The sequence below is a fragment of the Nerophis ophidion genome, linkage group LG17 (assembly GCF_033978795.1).
Source record: "Nerophis ophidion isolate RoL-2023_Sa linkage group LG17, RoL_Noph_v1.0, whole genome shotgun sequence".
NCBI lineage: Eukaryota > Metazoa > Chordata > Actinopteri > Syngnathiformes > Syngnathidae > Nerophis > Nerophis ophidion.
In genome coordinates this window covers 10292575-10318820 of record NC_084627.1, presented here as the reverse complement: position 1 = coordinate 10318820, position 26246 = coordinate 10292575, and the positions used below count along the sequence as shown (strand labels likewise).

The 26246-nt window shown below is 34.1% G+C and overlaps 1 protein-coding gene across 1 annotated transcript in view; it reads left to right on the top strand.

Moving 5' to 3' along the window:
• Positions 1-1919: 1919 nt before the first annotated feature.
• LOC133536020 (electrogenic sodium bicarbonate cotransporter 4-like) overlaps positions 1920-26246 on the top strand; it is a 59909-nt gene continuing 35582 nt past the window's right edge. Inside the window, 9 exon segments of the mRNA XM_061876192.1 lie at positions 1920-2030; positions 2206-2323; positions 2765-2820; positions 5706-5900; positions 11699-11831; positions 11898-12058; positions 12127-12282; positions 12394-12501; positions 22390-22445. Of these exon segments, the coding sequence (XP_061732176.1) occupies positions 1976-2030; positions 2206-2323; positions 2765-2820; positions 5706-5900; positions 11699-11831; positions 11898-12058; positions 12127-12282; positions 12394-12501; positions 22390-22445 (1038 nt within the window). The 5' untranslated portion in view covers positions 1920-1975.

Genomic DNA, 26246 nt, shown 5'->3' with positions numbered 1-26246 from the left:
TTTTTTGAAACCTGTTGCAGGCATCAAATTCCAAATGAGCGAATTTTGCAAAAAATAACAAGGTTTGTCAGTGTGAACATGAAATATCTCGTCTTTGCAGTCTATTCAACTGAATATAAGTTGAAAGGACTTACACCTAATGTTATTGTTGATTATGCTATTATAGTTGATAATAATGTTATTATTGTATTATTATTGTTGATTTTAATGTTATTATTGTTGATTTTAATGTTATTATTATTGTTGATTAAATTGTATTATTGTTGATTATAATATTATTGTTGATTATAATGTTGTTGATATTATCATTGATTATAATATTATTGTTGATTATAATGTTATTATTGTTGATTGTAATATTATTATTGATTATGTTATTTATATTGTTCATTATGTTATTATTGTTGTTGATTATAATATTATTGTTGTTTATTATAATTTGCTATTGTTAATAATGTCATTATTGTAGGTTATAATGTTAATATTGTTGATTATAATTGTATTATTTTTGATTATGTTATTGTTGATTATGATGTTAATATTGTCGTTTATAATTGTATTATAATTGATGATTATGTTATTGTTGCTTATAATGTAGTTATTGTTGATTATGTTATTATTGTTGATTATAATTTTGCTATTATTGTTATTTATAATGTTATTGTTGATTATACTATTTTTAATATTGTTGATTATAATTGTATTATTTTTGATTATGTTATTATTATTGTTGATTATAATGTAATATTGTTGATTATGACTGTATTATAATTGATGATTATGTTGTTATTGTTGCTTTTAATGTTGTTATTGTTGATTATGTTATTATTGTTTATTCTAATGTTATTTTTGATGTTCATGTTATTGTTGATTATAATGTTATTATTGTTAATTATAATTGTATTATTATTGTTAATTATAATTGTATTATTATTGTTAATTATAATATTGTTGATTATGTTATTAATTGTGTTGATTATAATATTATTGTTGATTATGTTATTAATTGTGTTGATTATAATATTATTGTTGATTATGTTATTGCTTATAATGTTGCTAATATTGTTGATTATAATATTATTGTTGATTATAATGTTATAGTTATTGTTGATTATAATGTCAATATTGTTAATTACAATGTTATTATTGTGGATTATATTATTGTTGATTATGTTATTATTGTTGATTTTAATATTATTATTGATTATATTTTTTTATTATTGTTAATTATAATAATATTGATCATAATGTTGCTAATATTGTTGATTATAATGTTATTATATTATTGTTGATTATAATATTATAAGTATCGTTGATTATGTTATTATTATTGTTGATTATAATGTTAATATTGTTGATTACAATGTTGTTATTATTGTTGATTATAATTTTATTGTTGATTATAATTTTATTGTTGATTATGTTATAATTGTTGATTGTAATGTTATTATTGATTATAATGTTATTTATATGGTTGATTATGTCATTATTTTTGTTGATTATATTATTGTTGATTATGTTATTATTGTCAATTATAATATTATTGATTATAATGTTGCTAATATTGTTGATTATGTTATTATAATATTATTATTGTTGATTAGAATGTTATTATTGTTGATTATGTTATTATTGTTGATTATGTTGTTACAATGTTAACATTGTTGATTACAATGTTGTTATTATTGTTGATTATAATGTCATTATTGTTGGTGTTGATGTTATTATTGTTGTTTACAATGTTGTTATTATTGTTGATTATAATGTCATTATTGTTGATGTTAATGTTATTATTGCTGTTTACAATGTTGTTATTATTGTTGATTATAATGTCATTATTGTTGGTGTTAATGTTATTATTGTTGTTTACAATGTTGTTGTAAATGTTGATTATAATGTTATTATTCATGTGTTGTAATGAAGGTTGATGTCATCCTGCTGTGTTCCACTGGCTAACTACTCCTGACTATCACACATGGAAACATCAGCCAGCCTGGAAATAGAACGTGGATGTCGATGGATGCCCTCAGGTAACACACACACACACACACACACACACACACACACACACACACACACACACATATAGCGGCATTGAGTCCGTGTGTGTGTGTGAGAGTTCTCACTTCGTTTGTTGGCGACTCCGCACTTGCACACGACGCACTGACTGTTGGTTCTGCGCTCCTATTTCTTCTTCTCATTCAGGTAAGGACTTTTCACTTCTTGTTGGAACGTGCAGGTGTGGAAGCGGGGGGCTGCGGACACAGAGGTGTTGCGTTGCCGCGGTTACCAAGGCCTCACTTCTACTACCACAAAGGATGTGGTAATACTTCTCCCTGCCACCTTAGCGCCGTCTTCACCACGTCTTTGCACGGAAAGGAACGCCACAGGAAGTCCCCGCGAGTGATGTGTGTGTGTGTGTGTGTGTGTGTGTGTGTGTGTGTGTGTGTGTGTGTGTGTGTGTGACCTTCACAGTCACTGATCAGGCTTCAGGAACTCGTTAGCGATCGCCAATGACACCTATTGATTAGCCTGCAACACCCCCCCCCTCCCCCCCCTCCCCCGGGTTCACGTTGTTGAGAGTCAGCGTCATGGCGACCGCGCACAAAGTCTCATGTTTGACACACTTTATTGATAAATTACCTTTGTTTGGGTGGATATTCACTTTGTGAGGGGGGGGGGGGGGGTTGTCCTGCGTCCCACCATGGACCCCCGTCACACGTGTCCAGGTCCTGCGTCTAATGAGGCTTGTTGTGACTTTCAGGATGGACCAGCACGCCAGGAGCCGAGCTCAGCGTCGCTATGACGACGAGGAGGACGGTGAGGCCACACACACACAGACACACACTTGTCAATCAATCAATCAATCAGGAGAACCTCACTCACTTGTTTGATTTTTCACGTTGGAGACTAAATAAAAGGTCATATATGTACAAAAAAAGTCACAAATAATATTTATATTATATCAGTTTTCATGTTGAACTGTAGTTTTGCAGAACAATTAATAAAAAAAAAAAAATTATAGATAGTTAACATGAATAACTACCTATGAATTTGTCTATTTTACTATGCGGCGGTGCAATAAAAAACAAGCTGTATTGGATAAGCCCTGACAGAGGAAATTATGTTAATAGTCAGTTCCTGGGTCAAACTGTGGCCTTCAGGGGCGTCCAAACTGTGTCCACTGAGGGCCGCACACGGAAAAATCAAAACATACGGGGCCATTTAGATATTTTCAAACCAATATAACATTTAGAATTATTTAAAAAAAAATGGAAACATATGTTTATCAAGTTTTAGACATATAGAATTAACAATGAAAAGTGCCCCAAAAAAATTCTAGGGGCCCCACTTGTAAAAGTTATAAAGTATGTCATACATTATTATTATCTTTTTTACATTTTTGGATAAACGTCAGATCTATCTGTTTAATAAAAGTTTTATTGAGGTTTTTATTTTATTGTTCAATGCCTATATATATATATATATATATATATATATATATATATATATATATATATATATATATGAATGGGTATTTCTGTCTGTCATTCCATCCTACATTTTTTTTCCTTTTACGGAAGGTTTTTTTGTAGAGACTAAATGATGAAAAAAACACTTATTTGAACGGTTTAAAAGAGGAGAAAACACAAAAAAAATGAAAATTAAATTTTGAAACATGATTTATTTCCAATTTCAACTCTTTAAAATTAAAAATTCAACCGAAAAATATAAGGAGAAAAACTAGCTAATTTGAATCTTTTTGAAAAAATAAAAAAAATAAGTGTATGGAACATCATTAGTAATTTTTACTGATTAAGATTAATTTTAGAATGTTGATGACATGTTTTAAATAGGTTAAAATCCAATCTGCACTTTGTTAGAATATATAACAAATTGGACCAAGTTATATTTCTAACAAAGACAAATCATTATTTTTTCTAGATTTTCCTGAACTAAAATTTGAAAAGAAATTCAAGCCTTTGAAATAAGATTTAAATTTGATTCTACAGATTTTCTAGATTTGCCAGAATATTTTTTGGGAATTTTAATCATTATAAGTTTGAAGAAATATTTCACAAATATTCTTTGTCGAAAAAATAGAAGCTAAAATGAAGAATTAAATTAAAATGGATTTATTATTTTTTACAATACGAAAAAATATATTTATTTGAACATTGATTTAAATTGTCAGGAAAGAAGAGGAAGGAATTTAAAAGGTAAAAAGGTATATGTGTTTAAAAATCCTACAATCATTTTTAAGGTTGTATTTTTTCTCAAAAATTGTCTTTCTGAAAGTTATAAGAAGCAAAGTAAAAAATAAATGAATTTATTTAAACAAGTGAAGAAACAAGTCTTTAAAATATTTTCTTGGATTTTCAAATTCTATTTGAGTTTTGTCTCTCTTAGAATTAAAAATGTCGAGCAAAGCGAGACCAGCTTGCTAGTAAATAAATACAATTTAAAAAATAGAGGCAGCCACTGGTAAGTGCTGCTATTTGAGCTATTTTTAGAACAGTTCAGCGGGCGACTCATCTGGTCCTTAAGGGCACCGCGTTGGTGACACCTGATCTAGAGATTTAAGCCTATAATAATAATAATAATAATAATACTAAATAATGACACATTTTGGGCTTCACGGTGGCAGAGGGGTTAGTGCGTCTGCCTCACAATACGAAGGTCCTGCAGTCCTGGGTTCAAATCCAGGCTCGGGATCTTTCTGTGTGGAGTTTGCATGTTCTCCCCGTGAATGCGTGGGTTCCCTCCAGGTACTCCGGCTTCCTCCCACTTCCAAAGACATGCACCTGGGGATAGGCCCCTCCCACTTCCAAAGCCATGCACCTGGGGATAGGTTGATTGGCAACACTAAATTGGCCCTAGTGTGTGAATGTGAGTGTGAATGTTGTCTGTCTATCTGTGTTGGCCCTGCGATGAGGTGGCGACTTGTCCAGGGTGTACCCCGCCTTCCGCCCGATTGTAGCTGAGATAGGCGCTAGCGCCCCCCGCGACCCCGAAAGGGAATAAGCGGTAGAAAATGGATGGATGCATGGATGGAATGACACATTTTAATATTTTTTTGACCAAAACCCTGAGTGGAGGCCTAAATGTATATTTTTTATAAATATATTGTATTGTTTTTTAAAATAAAAAATATCAAAATGGCCCCAGCTTGCTTTGATTTTTCAGAAAAGTTTGGACACCCCTGTTTTATGCCCTTTTTGTCATTGAAAACTTAGTTTTTTTTTAAGGCAAACACACAAAATATGTAAAATTTTCCCCAAAAATACAATATGAAATAATTGGAGCCTTGAATAGGTCAACAATTTATCACAACATTGATTTTGATTCATTATTATTTTTTCAGCAAAGACAGTTTGAAAGAAAAATGTCAACTATGTGATCTTTTCCTCCACTTTTTGATGCTAGTGTGTGAATGTGAGTGTGAATGTTGTCTGTCTATCTGTGTTGGCCCTGCGATGAGGTGGCGACTTGTCCAGGGTGTACCCCGCCTTCCGCCCGATTGTTGCTGAGATAGGCGCCAGCTCCCCCCGCGACCCCAAAAGGGAATAAGCGGTAGAAAATGGATGGACGGATAGTTTCAGAGTGTGTTGCCAAGTCAGCACTTTGGAGCCCCCTGGTGTACAAACAATGTATTCACACTCCAAGTGTAAAAAGAAGTGAACATTCTGCTGTGTTCCTGGCAGACGTCGAGCCCTTCTACATCGGCGTGCCCGTGTCCCACAGACGCAAGAGACGCCGCCACCGCTCCTACAACCACGACAGCGACCGCGGCTCCCGCCAATCGCACTACGATCACCACGGTTACCACCAGCCCGCCCACCAAGGAGCGTACAGCGAGGAAAGCTGCGCCGAGCTGGCGCCGCGCGCCGATCTCTCAGGTCAGTCGCCATTTTTTGTCTCTTGGAGTCAGGCTCAGGTATCGGCATCTCCGCCCCCTGCTGGCGGCCACGCCACATTCCCTTCCGAGTCACGCGGCGAATTCCTGCACTTTTTTTTTCCATCAAGCTAATCTCGCCATGTAGGTCGTCGTCAGGTGGGCGGCGGCCTGTGGCGCCAGCGTGTGATGAGGCCAACATGGAGGCCGGGAAGTCTGAAGCCATAAGCTGATTACCTTTAGAGGAGGGGGAGGAGGGAGGAGGAGGAGGAGGAGGAGGAGGAGGAGGAGGAGGAGGGTCCTCCAGGGCTCGGCCGTGTGTGTCGGCCAAACTTCACTAAGTCAACAAGTTGATGGCGTGCTAGCAGCCCGCTCGGACGCACACTCCCACAGGACAAGCGCAGGCATCAACACCGAGATAAAGACGCCATCATGACTTCTGCTTGGACGCTGGCTGCCCCCCAAATAGGTAACAAGCAGGAAGTGACTCAGCAAACAGGTAACAAGCAGGAAGTGATGCAGCAAACAGGTAACAAGCAGGAAGTGACTCAGCAAACAGGTAACAAGCAGGAAGTGACTCAGCAAATAGGTAACAAGCAGGAAGTGACTCAGTAAGTAGGTTAGAAACAGGAAGTGATGCAGCAAATAGGTAACAAGCAGGAAGTGACTCAGCAAACAGGTAAAAAGCAGGAAGTGACACAGCAAATAGGTAACAAGCAGGAAGTGATGCAGGAAATAGGTTACAAGCAGGAAGTGACGCAGCAAATAGGTAACAAGCAGGAAGTGATGCAGCAAATAGGTAACAAGCAGGAAGTGACGCAGCAAATAGGTTAGAAGCAGGAAGTGATGCAGCAAATAGGTAACAAGTAGGAAGTGACGCAGCAAATAGGTAACAAGCAGGAAGTGATGCAGCAAATAGTTAACAAGCAGGAAGTGATGGAGCAAATAGGTAACAAGTAGGAAGTGACGCAGCAAATAGGTAACAAGCAGGAAGTGACGCAGCAAACAGGTGACAAGCAGGAAGTGACTCAGCAAACAGGTAACAAGCAGGAAGTGACTCAGCAAACAGGTAACAAGCAGGAAGTGACGCAGCAAATAGGTAACAAGCAGGAAGTGACGCAGCAAACAGGTGAGAAGCAGGAAGTGACTCAGCAAACAGGTAACAAGCAGGAAGTGACGAAGCAAATAGGTAACAAGCAGGAAGTGACTCAGTAAGTAGGTAACAAGCAGGAAGTGACTCAGTAAGTAGGTTAGGAGCAGGAAGTGATGCAGCAAATAGGTAACAAGCAGGAAGTGACGCAGCAAATAGGTAACAAGCAGGATGTGACTCAGCAAATAGGTAACAAGCAGAAAGTGACTCAGCAAGTAGGTTAGAAGCAGGAAGTGACTCAGCAAATAGGTAACGAGCAGGAAGTGACGCAGCAAATAGGTAACAAGCAGGAAGTGACGCAGCAAATAGGTAACAAGCAGGAAGTGATGCAGCAAATAGGTAACAAGCAGGAAGTGAGCAGCAAATAGGTAACAAGCAGGAAGTGACTCAGCAAACAGGTAACAAGCAGGAAGTGACTCAGCAAATAGGTAACAAGCAGGAAGTGACTCAGCAAGTAGGTTAGAAGCAGGAAGTGACTCAGCAAATAGGTAACGAGCATGAAGTGACGCAGCAAATAGGTAACAAGCAGGAAGTGATGCAGCAAATAGGTAACAAGCAGGAAGTGAGCAGCAAATAGGTAACAAGCAGGAAGTGACTCAGCAAACAGGTAACAAGCAGGAAGTGACTCAGCAAATAGGTAACAAGCAGGAAGTGACTCAGCAAGTAGGTTACAAGCAGGAAGTGACTCAGCAAGTAGGTTACAAGCAGGAAGTGACGCAGCAAATAGGTAACAAGCAGGAAGTGACTCAGCAAGTAGGTTACAAGCAGGAAGTGACTCAGCAAGTAGGTTACAAGCAGGAAGTGACGCAGCAAACAGGTGACAAGCAGGAAGTGACTCAGCAAACAGGTAACAAGCAGGAAGTGACTCAGCAAACAGGTGACGAGCAGGAAGTGACTCAGCAAGTAGGTAACAAGCAGGAAGTGACGCAGCAAACAGGTGACAAGCAGGAAGTGACTCAGCAAACAGGTAACAAGCAGGAAGTGACTCAGCAAACAGGTGACGAGCAGGAAGTGACGCAGCAAACCGGTAACAAGCAGGAAGTGACGCAGCAAATAGGTAACAAGCAGGAAGTGACGCAGCAAATAGGTAACAAGCAGGAAGTGACGCAGCAAATAGGTTACAAGCAGGAAGTGACGCAGCAAATAGGTAACAAGCAGGAAGTGACGCAGCAAATAGGTAACAAGCAGGAAGTGACTCAGCAAATAGGTAACGAGCAGGAAGTGACTCAGCAAACAGGTAACAAGCAGGAAGTGACTCAGCAAAGTTGTTGATGTGTGCGGCCGCCAGTCAGGTGAGGATGTGCTCCTGTTGGAGTCTTTGGATGGTGATTGACATGTGTGCAGGGGGGCGGGCTTTAGGCGGGACACGCCCCCAAGCTGCCTTGCTAATGGGGATGGGTTGAGTCTGATTAGACGCCGACTTGCGCCCTCTGCTGGCTCAGAGGTGCGTTGCAGCGACGCAGAGGGCTGTCCTGATTGCTGCTTGTGGACTTGTTGATTGTTTGCTGTGGCTCTCTGAGTGCACTTATGCTAACACTAGTCTTTGAAGTACACAGGTGTCTCAGTGAGTGCACTTATACTAACACTAGTTTTTGAAGTACACAAGTGTCTCAGTGAGTGCACTTATACTAACACTAGTCTTTGAAGTACACAAGTGTTTCAGTGAGTGCATGTGTACTTACACTAGTCTTTGAAGTACACAAGTGTCTCAGTTAGTGCACTTATACTTACAGTAGTCTTTGAAGTACACAAGTGTCTCAGTGAGTGCATTTATACTAACACTACTCTTTGAAGTACACAGGTGTCTCAGTTAGTGCACTTATACTTACACTACTCTTTGAAGTACACAAGTGTCTCAGTGAGTGCACTTATACTAACACTACTCTTTGAAGTACACAAGTGTCTCAGTTAGTGCACTTATACTCACAGTAGTCTTTGAAGTACACAAGTGACTCAGTGAGTGCACTTATACTAACACTAGTCTTTGAAGTACACAAGTGTCTCAGTGAGTGCACTTATACTTACACTAGTCTTTGAAGTACACAAGTGTCTCAGTTGGTGCACTTATACTTACAGTAGTCTTTTAAGTACACAAGTGTCTCAGTGAGTGGACTCATACTTACACTAGTGTTTGAAATACACAAGTGTCTCAGTGAGTGCTATTGCACTTACAGTTGTCTTTTAAGTACACAAGTGTCTCATTGAGTGCACTTGCACTTATACTTACAGTATTTTTGTACACAAGTGTCTCAGTTGGTGCACTTACACTTACAGTAGTCTTTGAAGTACACAAGTGTCTCAGTGAGTGCACTTGTACTTACAGTCGTCTTTGAAGTGCACAAGTGTCTCAGTTGGTGCACTAATACTTACAGTAGTCGTTGAAGTGCACAAATGTCTCAGTGAGTGCACTTGCACTTACACTATTCTTTGAAGTACACAAGTGTCTGTTAATGCACTTATACTTACACTAGTCTTTGAAGTACACAAGTGTTTCAGTGAGTGCATTTGTACTTACACTATTCTTTGATGTACACAAGTGTCTCAGTGAGTGCACTTATACTTACACTAGTATTTGAAGTACACAAGTGTCTCAGTGAGTGCACTTGTACTTACACTAGTCTTTGAAGTACACAAGTGTCTCAGTGAGTGCACTTATACTTACACTAGTCTTTGAAGTACACAAGTGTCTCAGTTGGTGCACTTATACTTACATTAGTCTTTGAAGTACACAAGTTTCTCAGTGAGTGCACTTGTACTTACGATAGTCTTTTAAGTACACAAGTGTCTGTTAGTGCACTCACACTTACAGTTGTCTTTTAAGTACACAAGTGTCTCAGTGAGTGCACTTGCACTTAGTTGTATTTTAAGTACACAACTGTCTCTGTTAGTGCACTTATACTTACACTAGTCTTTGAAGTACACAAGTGTCTCAGTTGGTGCACTTATACTTACGATAGTCTTTTAAGTACACAAGTGTCTGTTAGTGCACTCACACTTACAGTTGTCTTTTAAGTACACAAGTGTCTCTGTGAGTTCACTTGCACTTAGTTGTATTTTAAGTGCACAACTGTCTCCGTTAGTGCACTTATAATTACAGTAGTCTTTTAAGTACACAAGTGTCTCAGTGAGTGCACCTGCACTTACAGTAGTCTCTCAGTGAGTGTACTTATACTTACAGTAGTCTTTTAAGTACACAAGTGTCTCAGTGTGTGCACTTGCACTTACAGTAGTCTTTTAAGTACACAAGTGTGTTGTACCGGATGTTGTACTCCAAACACTTGGGAGTGAACAAAGTAGTGAGTGAGGGACGCGGAATCACAATCAGCTTTATTGGACAGGTAGGAGTGAGTGAGTGAGTGAGTGAGGTACTGAGTGTGTAAGGAACTGAGTGAGTGAAATGCTGACTGAGTGAGTGAGGTACTGAGTGAGTCAGAGAGGTATGAGATAATGAATGAGAAACTGATTGAGTGACTGAGTCAGTTATGAGCGAGTGAGGTACTGAGTATGGATTTGAGTGAGTGAGTGAGTGAGTGAGGTATAAGAAACTGAGTGAGTGAGTGACTGAGTCAGTTATGAGCAAGTGAGGTATGACATAATGAATGGGAAACTAAGTGAGTGAGGTGAATGAGTGAGTAATTGAGGAAGTGGATGAGTAGGCGCACAGAGATGGCTCCTGACCAGGGTCCATGGAGGTCACCTGCACAGCAAACATGATTTTCCTCTCAATGACATCATCACAGTCACATGACGCCACATTAATGACATCATCACAGTCACATGACGCCACATTAATGACATCATCACAGTCACATGACACCACTTTAATGACATTATCACAGTCAAATGACACCACTTTAATGACATCATCAAGGTCACATGACGCCACTTTAATGACATCATCACAGTCACATGACACCACTTTAATGACATCATCACAGTCATTTGACACCACTTTAATGACATCATCACAGTCAAATGACGCCACTTTAATGACATCATCACAGTCACATGACACCACTTTAATGACATCATCACAGTCACATGACACCACTTTAATGACATCATCACAGTCACATGACACCACTTTAATGACATCATCACAGTCACATGACGCCACTTTAATGACATCATCACAGTCACATGACACCACTTTAATGACATCATCACAGTCACATGACGCCACTTTAATGACATCAGTCACATGACACCACTTTAATGACATCATCAGTCAGATAACGCCCCTTTAATGACACCTCGTAAGTGGAAGTGGATACTTCCACTTACGAGGTGTATAATGTGACATAATTATAATAATGTGACATAACTATATTAATGTGACATAATCATAATAATGTGACATAACTATAATAATGTGACATAATCATAATAATGTGACATAACTATATTAATGTGACATAATCATAATAATGTGACATAATCATAATAATGTGACATAATTATAATAATGTGACATAATTATAATAATGTGACATAATTATAATAATGTGACATAATTGCGGTCATCTTTGACCATCCAATCAGGGATTGGCATCAACAAATACTCAGGAAGTAAGTGCACTGTAGACAGTGTACTTAGTGGAGTGTTCTACTGGACACAGAGTCATGACACGAGCGTGTCGGCCATCTCGCAGTGTCACCGGCGGCCGAGAGACTGCGTCACATCCTGGCGGAGGACGACGGCGGCGGGCCGACGCCCACCATCTTCACGGAGATGGACACGCTGCAGCAGGAGGGCGGCGAGCTGGAGTGGAAGGAGTCGGCCAGGTGCGCCTCCCCTGTCGGTCCGCGCGGGGGCGTGGCGTGCTGACCACACGGGTGTGCTCCTCACAGGTGGGTGAAGTTCGAGGAGAAGGTGGAGGAGGGCGGGGAGCGCTGGAGCAAACCCCACGTGTCCACGCTGACGCTGCACAGCCTCTTCGAGCTGCGGACATGTCTGCAGACAGGAAGCATCCTGCTGGACTTGGACGCCTTCTCGCTGCCGCACATCGTGGGTGAGTGCTCCGCCCCCCTGGGCCCCGCGCCGCCTGTGCCGCCGCTAAGGTCGTGTGACCTCTCGCAGACGAGATCGTGGAGCGGCAGATCGCCGACGGCCTGGTCTCGGAGGACCTGAAGGAGAAGATCAGCTTCGTGTTGCTACGACGACACCGCCATCAGACCAAGAAGCCCATCCACCGCTCGCTGGCCGACATCGGGAAGTCCTCCTCCGCCGCCGCCAGTAAGCACTCGCTCCCGTCTCACTCACACTTCTTGGCGCTTTCTGTCCGCTGCTAACACCGCCACACTTGCTCCGCCTCCTTGGCCCTGACTCCGCCTCCTGTGCGCTCAGACCGTAGTCCTCAGGGCGCGCTGAGTCGTAGCACTAGTACTACTTCCGCCATCCATCGATCCTCTGATGACCTGCGCTCGCGACACGCCAGCAGCCTGGGACGCCTGCGTGAGTCCGCACACGCACACACACACACACACACACACACACACACACACACACACACACGCACACACACACACACGCACACTTTCTTGTATTTGTTACCTTCTTGAGACCTCTTTAGGACCGCCTTTTCTATTTGTATTTACAACATCAATGATATATACATACTATACAAATATAAAAAAAGCTTGTTGTGAAATGAGTTGGAATTTCACAAGAAAAAGTTCACAATTTCACAAGAAAACCTTAGAATTTTGGCAGTATTATAATAAAAGTCGTAATTTTACGCAACGCAAGTCATAATTTTACAAGAAAAACAGAACATTTATGCAATATTATGATAAAAGTTGGAATTTTACTCAATAACGGTCGCAATTTTTCAAGAAAAGCTTAAAATATTGGCAATTTTATGAAAAGAGTCGTAATTTTACTCGACAAAAGTCACAATTTTAGAAGAAAACTTTAACATTTTGGCAATATTATAATAATTGGAATTTCACTTGGCAAAAGTCATAATTTTACACACAAAATGTCACAATTTTACAAGAACAACACAAAAATTGGAAATATTGTGATAAAAGTCAGAATTTTATATGACAAATGTCACCGTTTTGCATTAAAAAGTCATAATTTTACAAGAAAAACAGAACATTTGTGCAATATTTTGATAAAAGTTGGAATTTTACTCAATAACGGTCGCAATTTTTCAAGAAAAGCTTAAAATATTGGCAATTTTATGAAAAGAGTCGTAATTTTACTCGACAAAAGTCAGAACTTTAGAAGAAAACTTTAAAATGTTGGCAATATTAAAATAATTGGAATTTCACTCAGCAAAATTAAGACAAAAGTCCTAATTTTACACAAAAAATGTCATCATTTTACAAGAAAAACACAAGAATTGGCAAAATTGTGATAAAAGTCAATCAATCAAACAATGTTTATATATATTATGATAAAAGTTGGAATTTTACTCAATTTTACAAAAAAAAAACTTAAAACGTTGACAATTTTATGAAAAGAGTTGTAATTTTATTCGACAAAAGTCACAATTTTAGAAGAAAACGTTAAAATTTTGGCAATATTAAAATATTTGGAATTTCACTCAGCAAAATGATGCCAAAAGTCCTAATTTTGCACAAAAAATGTCACAGTTTCACAAGAGCAACACAAAAATTGGCAATATTGTGATAAAAGTCCGAATGTTATATGACAAATGTCACCGTTTTGCATTAAAAAGTCATAATTTTACAAGAAAAACGGAACATTTGTGCAATATTATGATAAAAGTTGGAATTTTACTCAATAACGGTCGCAATTTTTCAAGAAAAGCTAAAAATTTGGGCAATTTTATGAAAAAAGTCGTAATTTTACTCAACAAAAGTCAGAACTTTAGAAGAAAACTTTAAAATGTTGGCAATATTAAATTAATTGGAATTTCACTCGGCAAAATTAAGACAAAAGTCCTAATTTTACACAAAAAATGTCATCATTTTACAAGAACAACACAAGAATTGGCAAAATTGTGATAAAAGTCAATCAATCAAACAATGTTTATTTATATAGCCCTGAATCACAAGTGTCTCAAAGGGCTGCACAAACCACAACGACATCCACGTTACAGAGCCCACATAAGGGCAAGGAAAAACTCACACCCAGTGGGTGTCAGAGTTATATGAGGAATGTCACCATTTTGCATTAAAAAGTCACAATTTTACAAGAAAAAATGAACATTTATGCAATATTATGATAAAAGTTGGAATTTTACTCAATAACAGTTGCAATTTTACAAGAAAAACTTAAAACGTTGGCAATTTTATGAAAAGAGTTGTAATTTTACTCGACAAAAGTCACAATTTTAGAAGAAAACGTTAAAATTTTGGCAATCTTAAAATATTTGGAATTTCACTCAGCAAAATGATGCCAAAAGTCCTAATTTTGCACAAAAAATGTCACAGTTTCACAAGAGCAACACAAAAATTGGCAATATTGTGATAAAAGTCAGAATGTTATATGACAAATGTCACCGTTTTGCATTAAAAAGTCATAATTTTACAAGAAAAACGGAACATTTATGCAATATTTTGATAAAAGTTGGAATTTTACTCAATAACGGTCGCAATTTTTCAAGAAAAGCTTAAAATATTGGCAATTTTATGAAAAGAGTCGTAATTTTACTCAACAAAAGTCAGAACTTTAGAAGAAAACTTTTAAATGTTGGCAATATTAAATTAATTGGAATTTCACTCGGCAAAATTAAGACAAAAGTCCTAATTTTACACAAAAAATTTCATCATTTTACAAGAAAAACACAAGAATTGGCAAAATTGTGATAACAGTCAATCAATCAAACAATGTTTATTTATATAGCCCTGAATCACAAGTGTCTCAAAGGGCTGCACAAACCACTACGACATCCACGGTACAGAGCCCACATAAGGGCAAGGAAAAACTCACACCCAGTGGGTGTCAGAGTTTTATGACAAATGTCACCATTTTGCATTAAAAAGTCACAATTTTACAAGAAAAAATGAACATTTGTGCAATAATATGATAAAAGTTGGAATTTTACTCAATTTTACAAAAAAAACTTAAAACGTTGGCAATTTTATGAAAAGAGTTGTAATTTTATTTGACAAAAGTCACAATTTTAGAAGAAAACGTTAAAATGTTGGCAATATTAAAATATTTGGAATTTCACTCAGCAAAATGATGCCAAAAGTCCTAATTTTGCACAGAAAATGTCACAGTTTCACAAGAACAACACAAAAATTGGCAAAATTGTGATAAAAGTCCGAATGTTATATGACAAATGTCACCGTTTTGCATTAAAAAGTCATAATTTTACAAGAAAAACGGAACATTTGTGCAATATTATGATAAAAGTTGGAATTTTACTCAATGACAGTCGCAGTTTTACAAGAAAAGCTTAAAATATTGGCAATTTTATGAAAAGAGTCGTAATTTTACTCGACAAAAGTCACAATTTTAGAAGAAAACTTTAACATTTTGGCAATATTATAATAATTGGAATTTCACTTGGCAAAAGTCATAATTTTACACACAAAATGTCACAATTTTACAAGAACAAAACAAAAATTGGCAATATTGTGATAAAAGTCAGAATGTTATATGACAAATGTCACCGTTTTGCATTAAAAAGTCATAATTTTACAAGAAAAACAGAACATTTGTGCAATATTATGATAAAAGTTGGAATTTTACTCCATAACAGTCGCAATTTTTCAAGAAAAGCTTAAAATATTGGCAATTTTATGAAAAGAGTCGTAATTTTACTCGACAAAAGTCAGAACTTTAGAAGAAAACTTTAAAATGTTGGCAATATTGAAATAATTGGAATTTCACTCGGCAAAATTAAGACACAAGTCCTAATTTTACACAAAAAATGTCATCATTTTACAAGAAAAACACAAGAATTGGAAAAATTCTGATAACAGTCAATCAATCAAACAATGTTTATGTATATTATGATAAAAGTTGGAATTTTACTCAATTTTACAAAAAAAACTTAAAACGTTGGCAATTTTATGAAAAGAGTTGTAATTTTATTCGACAAAAGTCACAATTTTAGAAGAAAACGTAAAAATTTTGGCAATATTAAAATATTTGGAATTTCACTCAGCAAAATGATGCCAAAAGTCCTAATTTTGCACAAAAAATGTCACAGTTTCACAAGAGCAACACAAAAATTGGCAATATTGTGATAAAAGTCCGAATGTTATATGAGAAATGTCACCGTTTTGCATTAAAAAGTCATAATTTTACAAGAAAAACTGAACATTTGTGCAATATTATGATAAAAGTTGGAATTTTACTCAATGACAGTCGCAGTTTTACAAGAAAAGCTTAAAATTTGGGCAATTTTATGAAAAGAGTCGTAATTTTACTCAACAAAAGTCAGAACTTTAGAAGAAAACTTTAAAATGTTGGCAATATTAAATTAATTGGAATTTCACTCGGCAAAATTAAGACAAAAGTCCTAATTTTACACAAAAAATTTCATCATTTTACAAGAAAAACACAAGAATTGGCAAAATTGTGATAACAGTCAATCAATCAATCAATGTTTATTTATATAGCCCTGAATCAGAAGTGTCTCAAAGGGCTGCACAAACCACAACGACATCCACGGTACAGAGCACACATAAGGGCAAGGAAAAACTCACACCCAGTGGGTGTCAGAGTTTATGACAAATGTCACCATTTTGCATTAAAAAGTCACAATTTTACAAGAAAAAATGAACATTTGTGCAATAATATGATAAAAGTTGGAATTTTACTCAATTTTACAAAAAAAAACTTAAAACGTTGGCAATTTTATGAAAAGAGTTGTAATTTTACTGGACAAAAGTCACAATTTTAGAAGAAAACGTTAAAATGTTGGCAATATTAAAATATTTGGAATTTCACTCAGCAAAATAATGCCAAAAGTCCTAATTTTGCACAAAAAATGTCACAGTTTCACAAGAGCAACACAAAAATTGGCAATATTGTGATAAGAGTCCGAATGTTATATGACAAATGTCACCGTTTTGCATTAAAAAGTCATAATTTTACAAGAAAAACGGAACATTTGTGCAATATTTTGATAACAGTTGGAATTTTACTCAATGACAGTCGCAGTTTTACAAGAAAAGCTTAAAATTTGGGCAATTTTATGAAAAGAGTTGTAATTTTACTCGACAAAAGTCACAACTTTAGAAGAAAACTTTAAAATGTTGGCAATATTATAATAATTGGAATTTCACTTGGCAAAAGTCACAATTTTACACACAAAATGTCACAATTTTACAGGAACAACACGAAAATTGGCAATATTGTGATAAAAGTCTGAATTTTATATAACAAATGTCATTGTTTTGGATTTAAAAGTCTTAATTTTGCAAGAATAACAGAAAATGTGTGCAATATTATGATAAAAGTTGGAATGTTACTCAATGACAGTCGCAGTTTTACAAGAAAAGCTTAAAATTTGGGCAATTTTATGAAAAGAGTCGTAATTTTACTCGACAAAAGTCAGAACTTTAGAAGAAAACTTTAAAATGTTGGCAATATTAAATTAATTGGAATTTCACTCGGCAAAATTAAGACAAAAGTCCTAATTTTACACAAAAAATGTCATCATTTTACAAGAACAACACAAGAATTGGCAAAATTGTGATAACAGTCAATCAATCAAACAATGTTTATTTATATAGCCCTGAATCAGAAGTGTCTCAAAGGGCTGCACAAACCACAACGACATCCACGGTACAGAGCCCACATAAGGGCAAGGAAAAACTCACACCCAGTGGGTGTCAGAGTTTTATGACAAATGTCACCATTTTGCATTAAAAAGTCACAATTTTACAAGAAAAAATGAACATTTGTGCAATATTATGATAAAAGTTGGAATTTTACTCAATTTTACAAAAAAAAACTTAAAACGTTGGCAATTTTATGAAAAGAGTTGTAATTGTATTCGACAAAAGTCACAATTTTAGAAGAGATATGTTAAAATGTTGGCAATATTAAAATATTTGGAATTTCACTCAGCAAAATGATGCCAAAAGTCCTAATTTTGCACAAAAAATGTCAGTTTCACAAGAACAACACAAAAATTGGCAATATTGTGATAAAAGTCAGAATGTTATATGACAAATGTCACCGTTTTGCATTAAAAAGTCATAATTTTACAAGAAAAACAGAACATTTGTGCAATATTATGATAAAAGTTGGAATGTTACTCAATAACAGTCGCAGTTTTACAAGAAAAGCTTAAAATTTGGGCAATTTTATGAAAAGAGTCGTAATTTTACTCGACAAAAGTCAGAACTTTAGAAGAAAACTTTAAAATGTTGGCAATATTAAATTAATTGGAATTTCACTCGGCAAAATTAAGACAAAAGTCCTAATTTTACACAAAAAATGTCATAATTTTACAAGAACAACACAAAAATTGGCAAAATTGTGATAACAGTCAATCAATCAATCAATCAATGTTTATTTATATAGCCCTGAATCAGAAGTGTCTCAAAGGGCTGCACAAACCACAACAACATCCACGGTACAGAGCCCACATAAGGGCAAGGAAAAACTCACACCCAGTGGGTGTCAGAACTTTATGACAAATGTCACCATTTTGAATTAAAAAGTCACAATTTTACAAGAAATAATGAACATTTGTGCAATAATATGATAAAAGTTGGAATTTTACTAAATTTTACAAAAAAAAACTTAAAACGTTGGCAATTTTATGAAAAGAGTTGTAATTTTATTCGACAAAAGTCACAATTTTAGAAGAGAAATGTTAAAATGTTGGCAATATTAAAATATTTGGAATTTCACTCAGCAAAATGATGCCAAAAGTCCTAATTTTGCACAGAAAATGTCACAGTTTCACAAGAGCAACACAAAAATTGGCAATATTGTGATAAAAGTCAGAATGTTATATGACAAATGTCACCGTTTTGCATTAAAAAGTCATAATTTTACAAGAAAAACAGAACATTTGTGCAATATTATGATAAAAGTTGGAATTTTACTCAATGACAGTCGCAGTTTTACAAGAAAAGCTTAAAATTTGGGCAATTTTATGAAAAGAGCCGTAATTTTACTCGACAAAAGTCAGAACTTTAGAAGAAAACTTTAAAATGTTGGCAATATTAAATTAATTGGAATTTCACTCGGCAAAATGAAGACAAAAGTCCTAATTTTACACAAAAAATGTCATCATTTTACAAGAACAACACAAGAATTGGCAAAATTGTGATAAAAGTCAATCAATCAATCAATGTTTATTTATATAGCCCTGAATCAGAAGTGTCTCAAAGGGCTGCACAAACCACAACAACATCCACGTTACAGAGCCCACATAAGGGCAAGGAAAAACTCACACCCAGTGGGTGTCAGAGTTTTATGACAAATGTCACCATTTTGCATTAAAAAGTCACAATTTTACAAGAAAAAATGAACATTTGTGCAATAATATGATAAAAGTTGGAATTTTACTCAATTTTACAAAAAAAAACTTAAAACGTTGGCAATTTTATGAAAAGAGTTGTAATTGTATTCGACAAAAGTCACAATTTTAGAAGAAAACGTTAAAATTTTGGCAATATTAAAATATTTGGAATTTCACTCAACAAAATGATGCCAAAAGTCATAATTTTGCACAAAAAATGTCACAGTTTCACAAGAACAACACAAAAATGGGCAATATTGTGATAAAAGTCCGAATGTTGTATGAGAAATGTCACCGTTTTGCATTAAAAAGTCATAATTTTACAAGAAAAACAGAACATTTGTGCAATATTATGATAAAAATTGGAATTTTACTCAATGACAGTCGCAGTTTTACAAGAAAAGCTTAACATTTGGGCAATTTTATGAAAAGAGTCACAATTTTAGAAGAAAACTTTGACATTTTGGCAATATTATAAAAATTGGAATTTCACTTGGCAAAAGTCATAATTTTACACACAAAATGTCACAATTTTACAAGAACAACACAAAAATTGGAAATATTGTGATAAAAGTCATAATTTTATATAACAAATGTCACTGTTTTGGATTTAAAAGTCATAATTTTACAAGAAAAACAGAACATTTGTGCAATTTTATGATAAAAGTTGGAATTGTACTCAATAACAGTCGCAATTTTACAAGAAAAGCTTAAAAATTTGGCAATTTTATGAAAAGAGTCATAATTTTACTCAACAAAAGTCACAACTTTAGAAGAAAACTTTAACATTTTGGCAATATTATAATAAATGGAATTTTACTTGGCAAAAGTCATAATTTTGAACACAAAATGTCACAATTTTACAAGAACAACACAAAAATTGGAAATATTGTGATAAAAGTCAGAATTTTATATAACAAATGTCACCGTTTTGGATTAAAAAGTCATAATTTTACAAGAAAAACAGAACATTTGTCCAATTTTATGATAAAAGTTTGAATTTTACTCAATGACAGTCGCAGTTTTACAAGAAAAGCTTAAAATTTGGGCAATTTTATGAAAAGAGTTGTAATTTTACTCAACAAAAGTCACAATTTTAGAAGAAAACTTTAACATTTTGGCAATATTATAAAAATTGGAATTTCACTTGGCAAAAGTCCTAATTTTACACACAAAATGTCACAATTTTACAAGAACAACACGAAAATTGGAAATATTGTGATAAAAGTCATAATTTTATATGACAAATGTCACTGTTTTGGATTAAAAAGTCATAATTTTACAAGAAAAAAGGAACATTTATGCAATTTTATGATAAAAGTTGGAATTGTACTCAATGACAGTCGCAATTTTACAAGAAAAGCTTAAAATGTTGGCAATTTTATGAAAAGAGTCATAATTTTACTCAACAAAAGTCACAATTTTAGAAGAAAAGTTTTAAATTTTGGCAATATTATAAAAATCGGAATTTCACTTGGCAAAAGTCATAATTTTACACAAAAAATGTCACAATTTCACAAGAACAACACAAAAATTGGCAATATTGTGATAAAAGTCAGAATTTTATATAAGAAATGTCACCGTTTTGGATTAAAAAGTCATAATTTTACAAGAAAAACGGAACATTTGTCCAATTTTATGATAAAAGTTGGAATTGTACTCAATGAAAGTCGCAATTTTACAAGAAAAGCTTAAAATGTTGGCAATTTTATGAAAAGAGTCATAATTTTACTCAACAAAAGTCACAATTTTAGAAGAAAAGTTTTAAATTTTGGCAATATTATGATGGGAATTTCACTTGGCAAAAGTCATCATTTTACACAAAAAATGTCACCATTTCACAAGAACAACACAAAAATAGGCAATATTGTGATAAAAGTCAGAATTTTATATAAGAAATGTCACCGTTTTGGATTAAAAAGTCATAATTTTACAAGAAAAACGGAACATTTGTGCAATTTTATGATAAAAGTTGGAATTGTACTCAATAACAGTCGCAGTTTTACAAGAAAAGCTTAAAATTTGGGCAATTTTATGAAAAGAGTTGTAATTTTACTCAACAAAAGTCACAACTTTGGAATAAAAGTTTTAAATTTTGGCAATATTATGATGGGAATTTCACTTGGCAAAAGTCATCATTTTACACAAAAAATGTCACCATTTCACAAGAACAACACAAAAATTAGCAATATTGTGATAAAAGTCAGAATTCTATATGACAAATGTCACCGTTTTACATGAAAAAGTCATAATTTTAGGAGAAAATGTTGCAATATTATGGAAGCAGAAAGAATATGAAACATTCTTCCCAATTTTGTAAGAAAAAATGTCGACACATTGTGAGAAAGACTGCTTTTTTATATTTTGTTTGTAATTGATTTTAATCTTCATTATATACTTCAAGTTATTACAGTGTCTCTACATACATCTTTATTTCATTTTTTGTATTAATTTTGGCCAAAACGGGCACATTTCAATTTCTTACACACTTGTAATATATTGACATATATTGACCAGAGGGGGAGCACTTCAGATTTTTACACACACTTGTTATTTCATATGCTGGCCAGAGGGGGAGCACTTTTACACCCTCATGTTGACCAGCAGGGGTGCAAGTGAGACATTGTCTATTAGATGCAATGTTATTGGGAGCATGATTTATGTCATCACTTGTTCACACCTCCTCATATGGAAGATACTTTTCCTTCTTCATGTCTCAAGAAGGGTAGAAATACAAGAACACACACACACCTTTCACATTAGCTTTAGCATGCGGTGCTAACACACTAACGCTTTGCTTCTTTCACGTGTCTGCTCTGTTGCTGCGTGTTCTTAAATACAACTTTTACTGTCTTTGGACAGAAAGTCATTTGTGGAAAGTTGAATTTGTTTACGTGAAACAACACAAAAAGCGTGTGTTGCGTTCACAGACCACGCGCAGAGTCGCAGCATGAACGACATTTCTGACACGCCCAGTTCAGACCAGGTAAGTGTGTGTGTGTGTGTGTGTGTGTGTGTGTGTGTGTGTGTGTGTGTGTGTCTCTTTCAAAGGCTTTAAAGTTCAAGTCAAGCTCGACAAGTGCTTTTCGTTAGGAGTTGTGAGTGCCAGCATGTTGACAAAGAAGGTGAAGAAAGAGTTATTAGCAAAGTAAGAAGGTGGATAAACCCCATCCAACCAAAACCACGTGTATATCTTTTATTTTTTACAAAACCCAAAACCAGCGAAGTTGGCACGTTGTGTAAATAAAAAGAGAATACAATGATTTGCAAAATCCTTTTCAACTTATATTCAATGGAATAGACTGCAAAGACGAGATATTTCATGTTCACGCTGTTAAATGTTGTTATTTTTTTGCAAATATTAGCTCGTTTAGAATTTTTATGATAGAAATATTATGATAAAAGTTGGAATTTTACTCAATAACAGTTGCAATTTTACAAGAAAAGCTTAAAACGTTGGCCATTTTATGAAAAGAGTTGTAATTTTACTGGACAAAAGTCACAATTTTAGAAGAAAACGTTAAAATGTTGGCAATATTAAAATATTTGGAATTTCACTCAGCAAAATGATGCCAAAAGTCTTAATTTTGCACAGAAAATGTTACAGTTTCACAAGAACAACACAAACATTGTCAATATTGTGATAAAAGTCAGAATGTTATATGACAAATGTCACCGTTTTGCATTAAAAAGTCATAATTTTACAAGAAAAACGGAACATTTGTGCAATATTATGATAAAAGTTGGAATTTTACTCAATAACGGTCGCAATTTTTCAAGAAAAGCTTAAAATATTGGCAATTTTATGAAAAGAGAATACAATGATTTGCAAAATCCTTTTCAACTTATATTCAATGGAATAGACTGCAAAGACGAGATATTTCATGTTCACACTGTTAAATGTTGTTATTTTTTTGCAAATATTAGCTCATTTAGAATTTTTATGATAGAAATATTATGATAAAAGTTGGAATTTTACTCAATAACAGTTGCAATTTTACAAGAAAAGCTTAAAACGTTGGCAATTTTATGAAAAGAGTTGTAATTTTACTGGACAAAAGTCACAATTTTAGAAGAAAACGTTAAAATGTTGGCAATATTAAAATATTTGGAATTTCACTCAGCAAAATGATGCCAAAAGTCCTAATTTTGCACAGAAAATGTCACAGTTTCACAAGAGCAAAACAAACATTGTCAGAATGTTATATGACAAATGTCACCGTTTTGCATTAAAAAGTCATAATTTTACAAGAAAAACGGAACATTTGTGCAATATTATGATAAAAGTTGGAATTTTACTCAATAACGGTCGCAATTTTTCAAGAAAAGCTTAAAATATTGGCAATTTTATGAAAAGAGAATACAATGATTTGCAAAATCCTTTTCAACTTATATTCAATGGAATAGACTGCAAAGACGAGATATTTCATGTTCACACTGTTAAATGTTGTTATTTTTTTGCAAATATTAGCTCATTTAGAATTTTTATGATAGAAATATTATGATAAAAGTTGGAATTTTACTCAATAACAGTTGCAATTTTACAAGAAAAGCTTAAAACGTTGGCAATTTTATGAAAAGAGTTGTAATTTTACTGGACAAAAGTCACAATTTTAGAAGAAAACGTTAAAATGTTGGCAATATTAAAATATTTGGAATTTCACTCAGCAAAATGATGCCAAAAGTCCTCATTTTGCACAGAAAATGTCACAGTTTCACAAGAGCAACACAAACATTGGCAATATTGTGATAAAAGTCAGAATGTTATATGACAAATGTCACCGTTTTGCATTAAAAAGTCATAATTTTACAAGAAAAACGGAACATTTGTGCAGTATTATGATAAAAGTTGGAATTTTACTCAATAACGGTCGCAATTTTTCAAGAAAAGCTTAAAATATTGGCAATTTTATGAAAAGAGAATACAATGATTTGCAAAATCCTTTTCAACTTATATTCAATGGAATAGACTGCAAAGACGAGATATTTCATGTTCACGCTGTTAAATGTTGTTATTTTTGGCAAATATTAGCTCATTTAGAATTTTTATGATAGAAATATTATGATAAAAGTTGGAATTTTACTCAATAACAGTTGCAATTTTACAAGAAAAGCTTAAAACGTTGGCAATTTTATGAAAAGAGTTGTAATTTTATTTGACAAAAGTCACAATTTTAGAAGAAAACGTTAAAATGTTGGCAATATTAAAATATTTGGAATTTCACTCAGCAAAATGATGCCAAAAGTCCTCATTTTGCACAGAAAATGTCACAGTTTCACAAGAGCAAAACAAACATTGTCAGAATGTTATATGACAAATGTCACCGTTTTGCATTAAAAAGTCATAATTTTACAAGAAAAACGGAACATTTGTGCAATATTATGATAAAAGTTGGAATTTTACTCAATAACGGTCGCAATTTTTCAAGAAAAGCTTAAAATATTGGCAATTTTATGAAAAGAGAATACAATGATTTGCAAAATCCTTTTCAACTTATATTCAATGGAATAGACGGCAAAGACGAGATATTTCATGTTCACACTGTTAAATGTTTTTTTTTTGCAAATATTAGCTCGTTTAGAATTTTTATGATAGAAATATTATGATAAAAGTTGGAATTTTACTCAATAACAGTTGCAATTTTACAAGAAAAGCTTAAAACGTTGGCAATTTTATGAAAAGAAATGTAATTTTATTTGACAAAAGTCACAATTTTAGAAGAAAACGTTAAAATGTTGGCAATATTAAAATATTTGGAATTTCACTCAGCAAAATGATGCCAAAAGTCCTAATTTTGCACAGAAAATGTCACAGTTTCACAAGAGCAAAACAAACATTGTCAGAATGTTATATGACAAATGTCACCGTTTTGCATTAAAAAGTCATAATTTTACAAGAAAAACGGAACATTTGTGCAATATTATGATAAAAGTTGGAATTTTACTCAATAACGGTCACAATTTTTCAAGAAAAGCTTAAAATATTGGCAATTTTATGAAAAGAGAATACAATGATTTGCAAAATCCTTTTCAACTTATATTCAATGGCATAGACTGCAAAGACGAGATATTTCATGTTCACACTGTTAAATGTTGTTATTTCTGGCAAATATTAGCTCGTTTAGAATTTTTATGATAGAAATATTATGATAAAAGTTGGAATTTTACTCAATAACAGTTGCAATTTTACAAGAAAAGCTTAAAACGTTGGCAATTTTATGAAAAGAGTTGTAATTTTATTTGACAAAAGTCACAATTTTAGAAGAAAACGTTAAAATGTTGGCAATATTAAAATATTTGGAATTTCACTCAGCAAAATGATGCCAAAAGTCCTAATTTTGCACAGAAAATGTCACAGTTTCACAAGAGCAAAACAAACATTGGCAATATTGTGATAAAAGTCAGAATGTTATATGACAAATGTCACCGTTTTGCATTAAAAAGTCATCATTTTACAAGAAAAACGGAACATTTGTGCAATATTATGATAAAAGTTGGAATTTTACTCAATAACGGTCGCAAGTTTTCAAGAAAAGCTTAAAATATTGGCAATTTTATGAAAAGAGAACACAATGATTTGCAAAATCCTTTTCAACTTATATTCAATGGAATAGACGGCAAAGACGAGATATTTCATGTTCACGCTGTTAAATGTTATTTTTTTGCAAATATTAGCTCGTTTAGAATTTTTATGATAGAAATATTATGATAAAAGTTGGAATTTTACTCAATAACAGTTGCAATTTTACAAGAAAAGCTTAAAACGTTGGCAATTTTATGAAAAGAG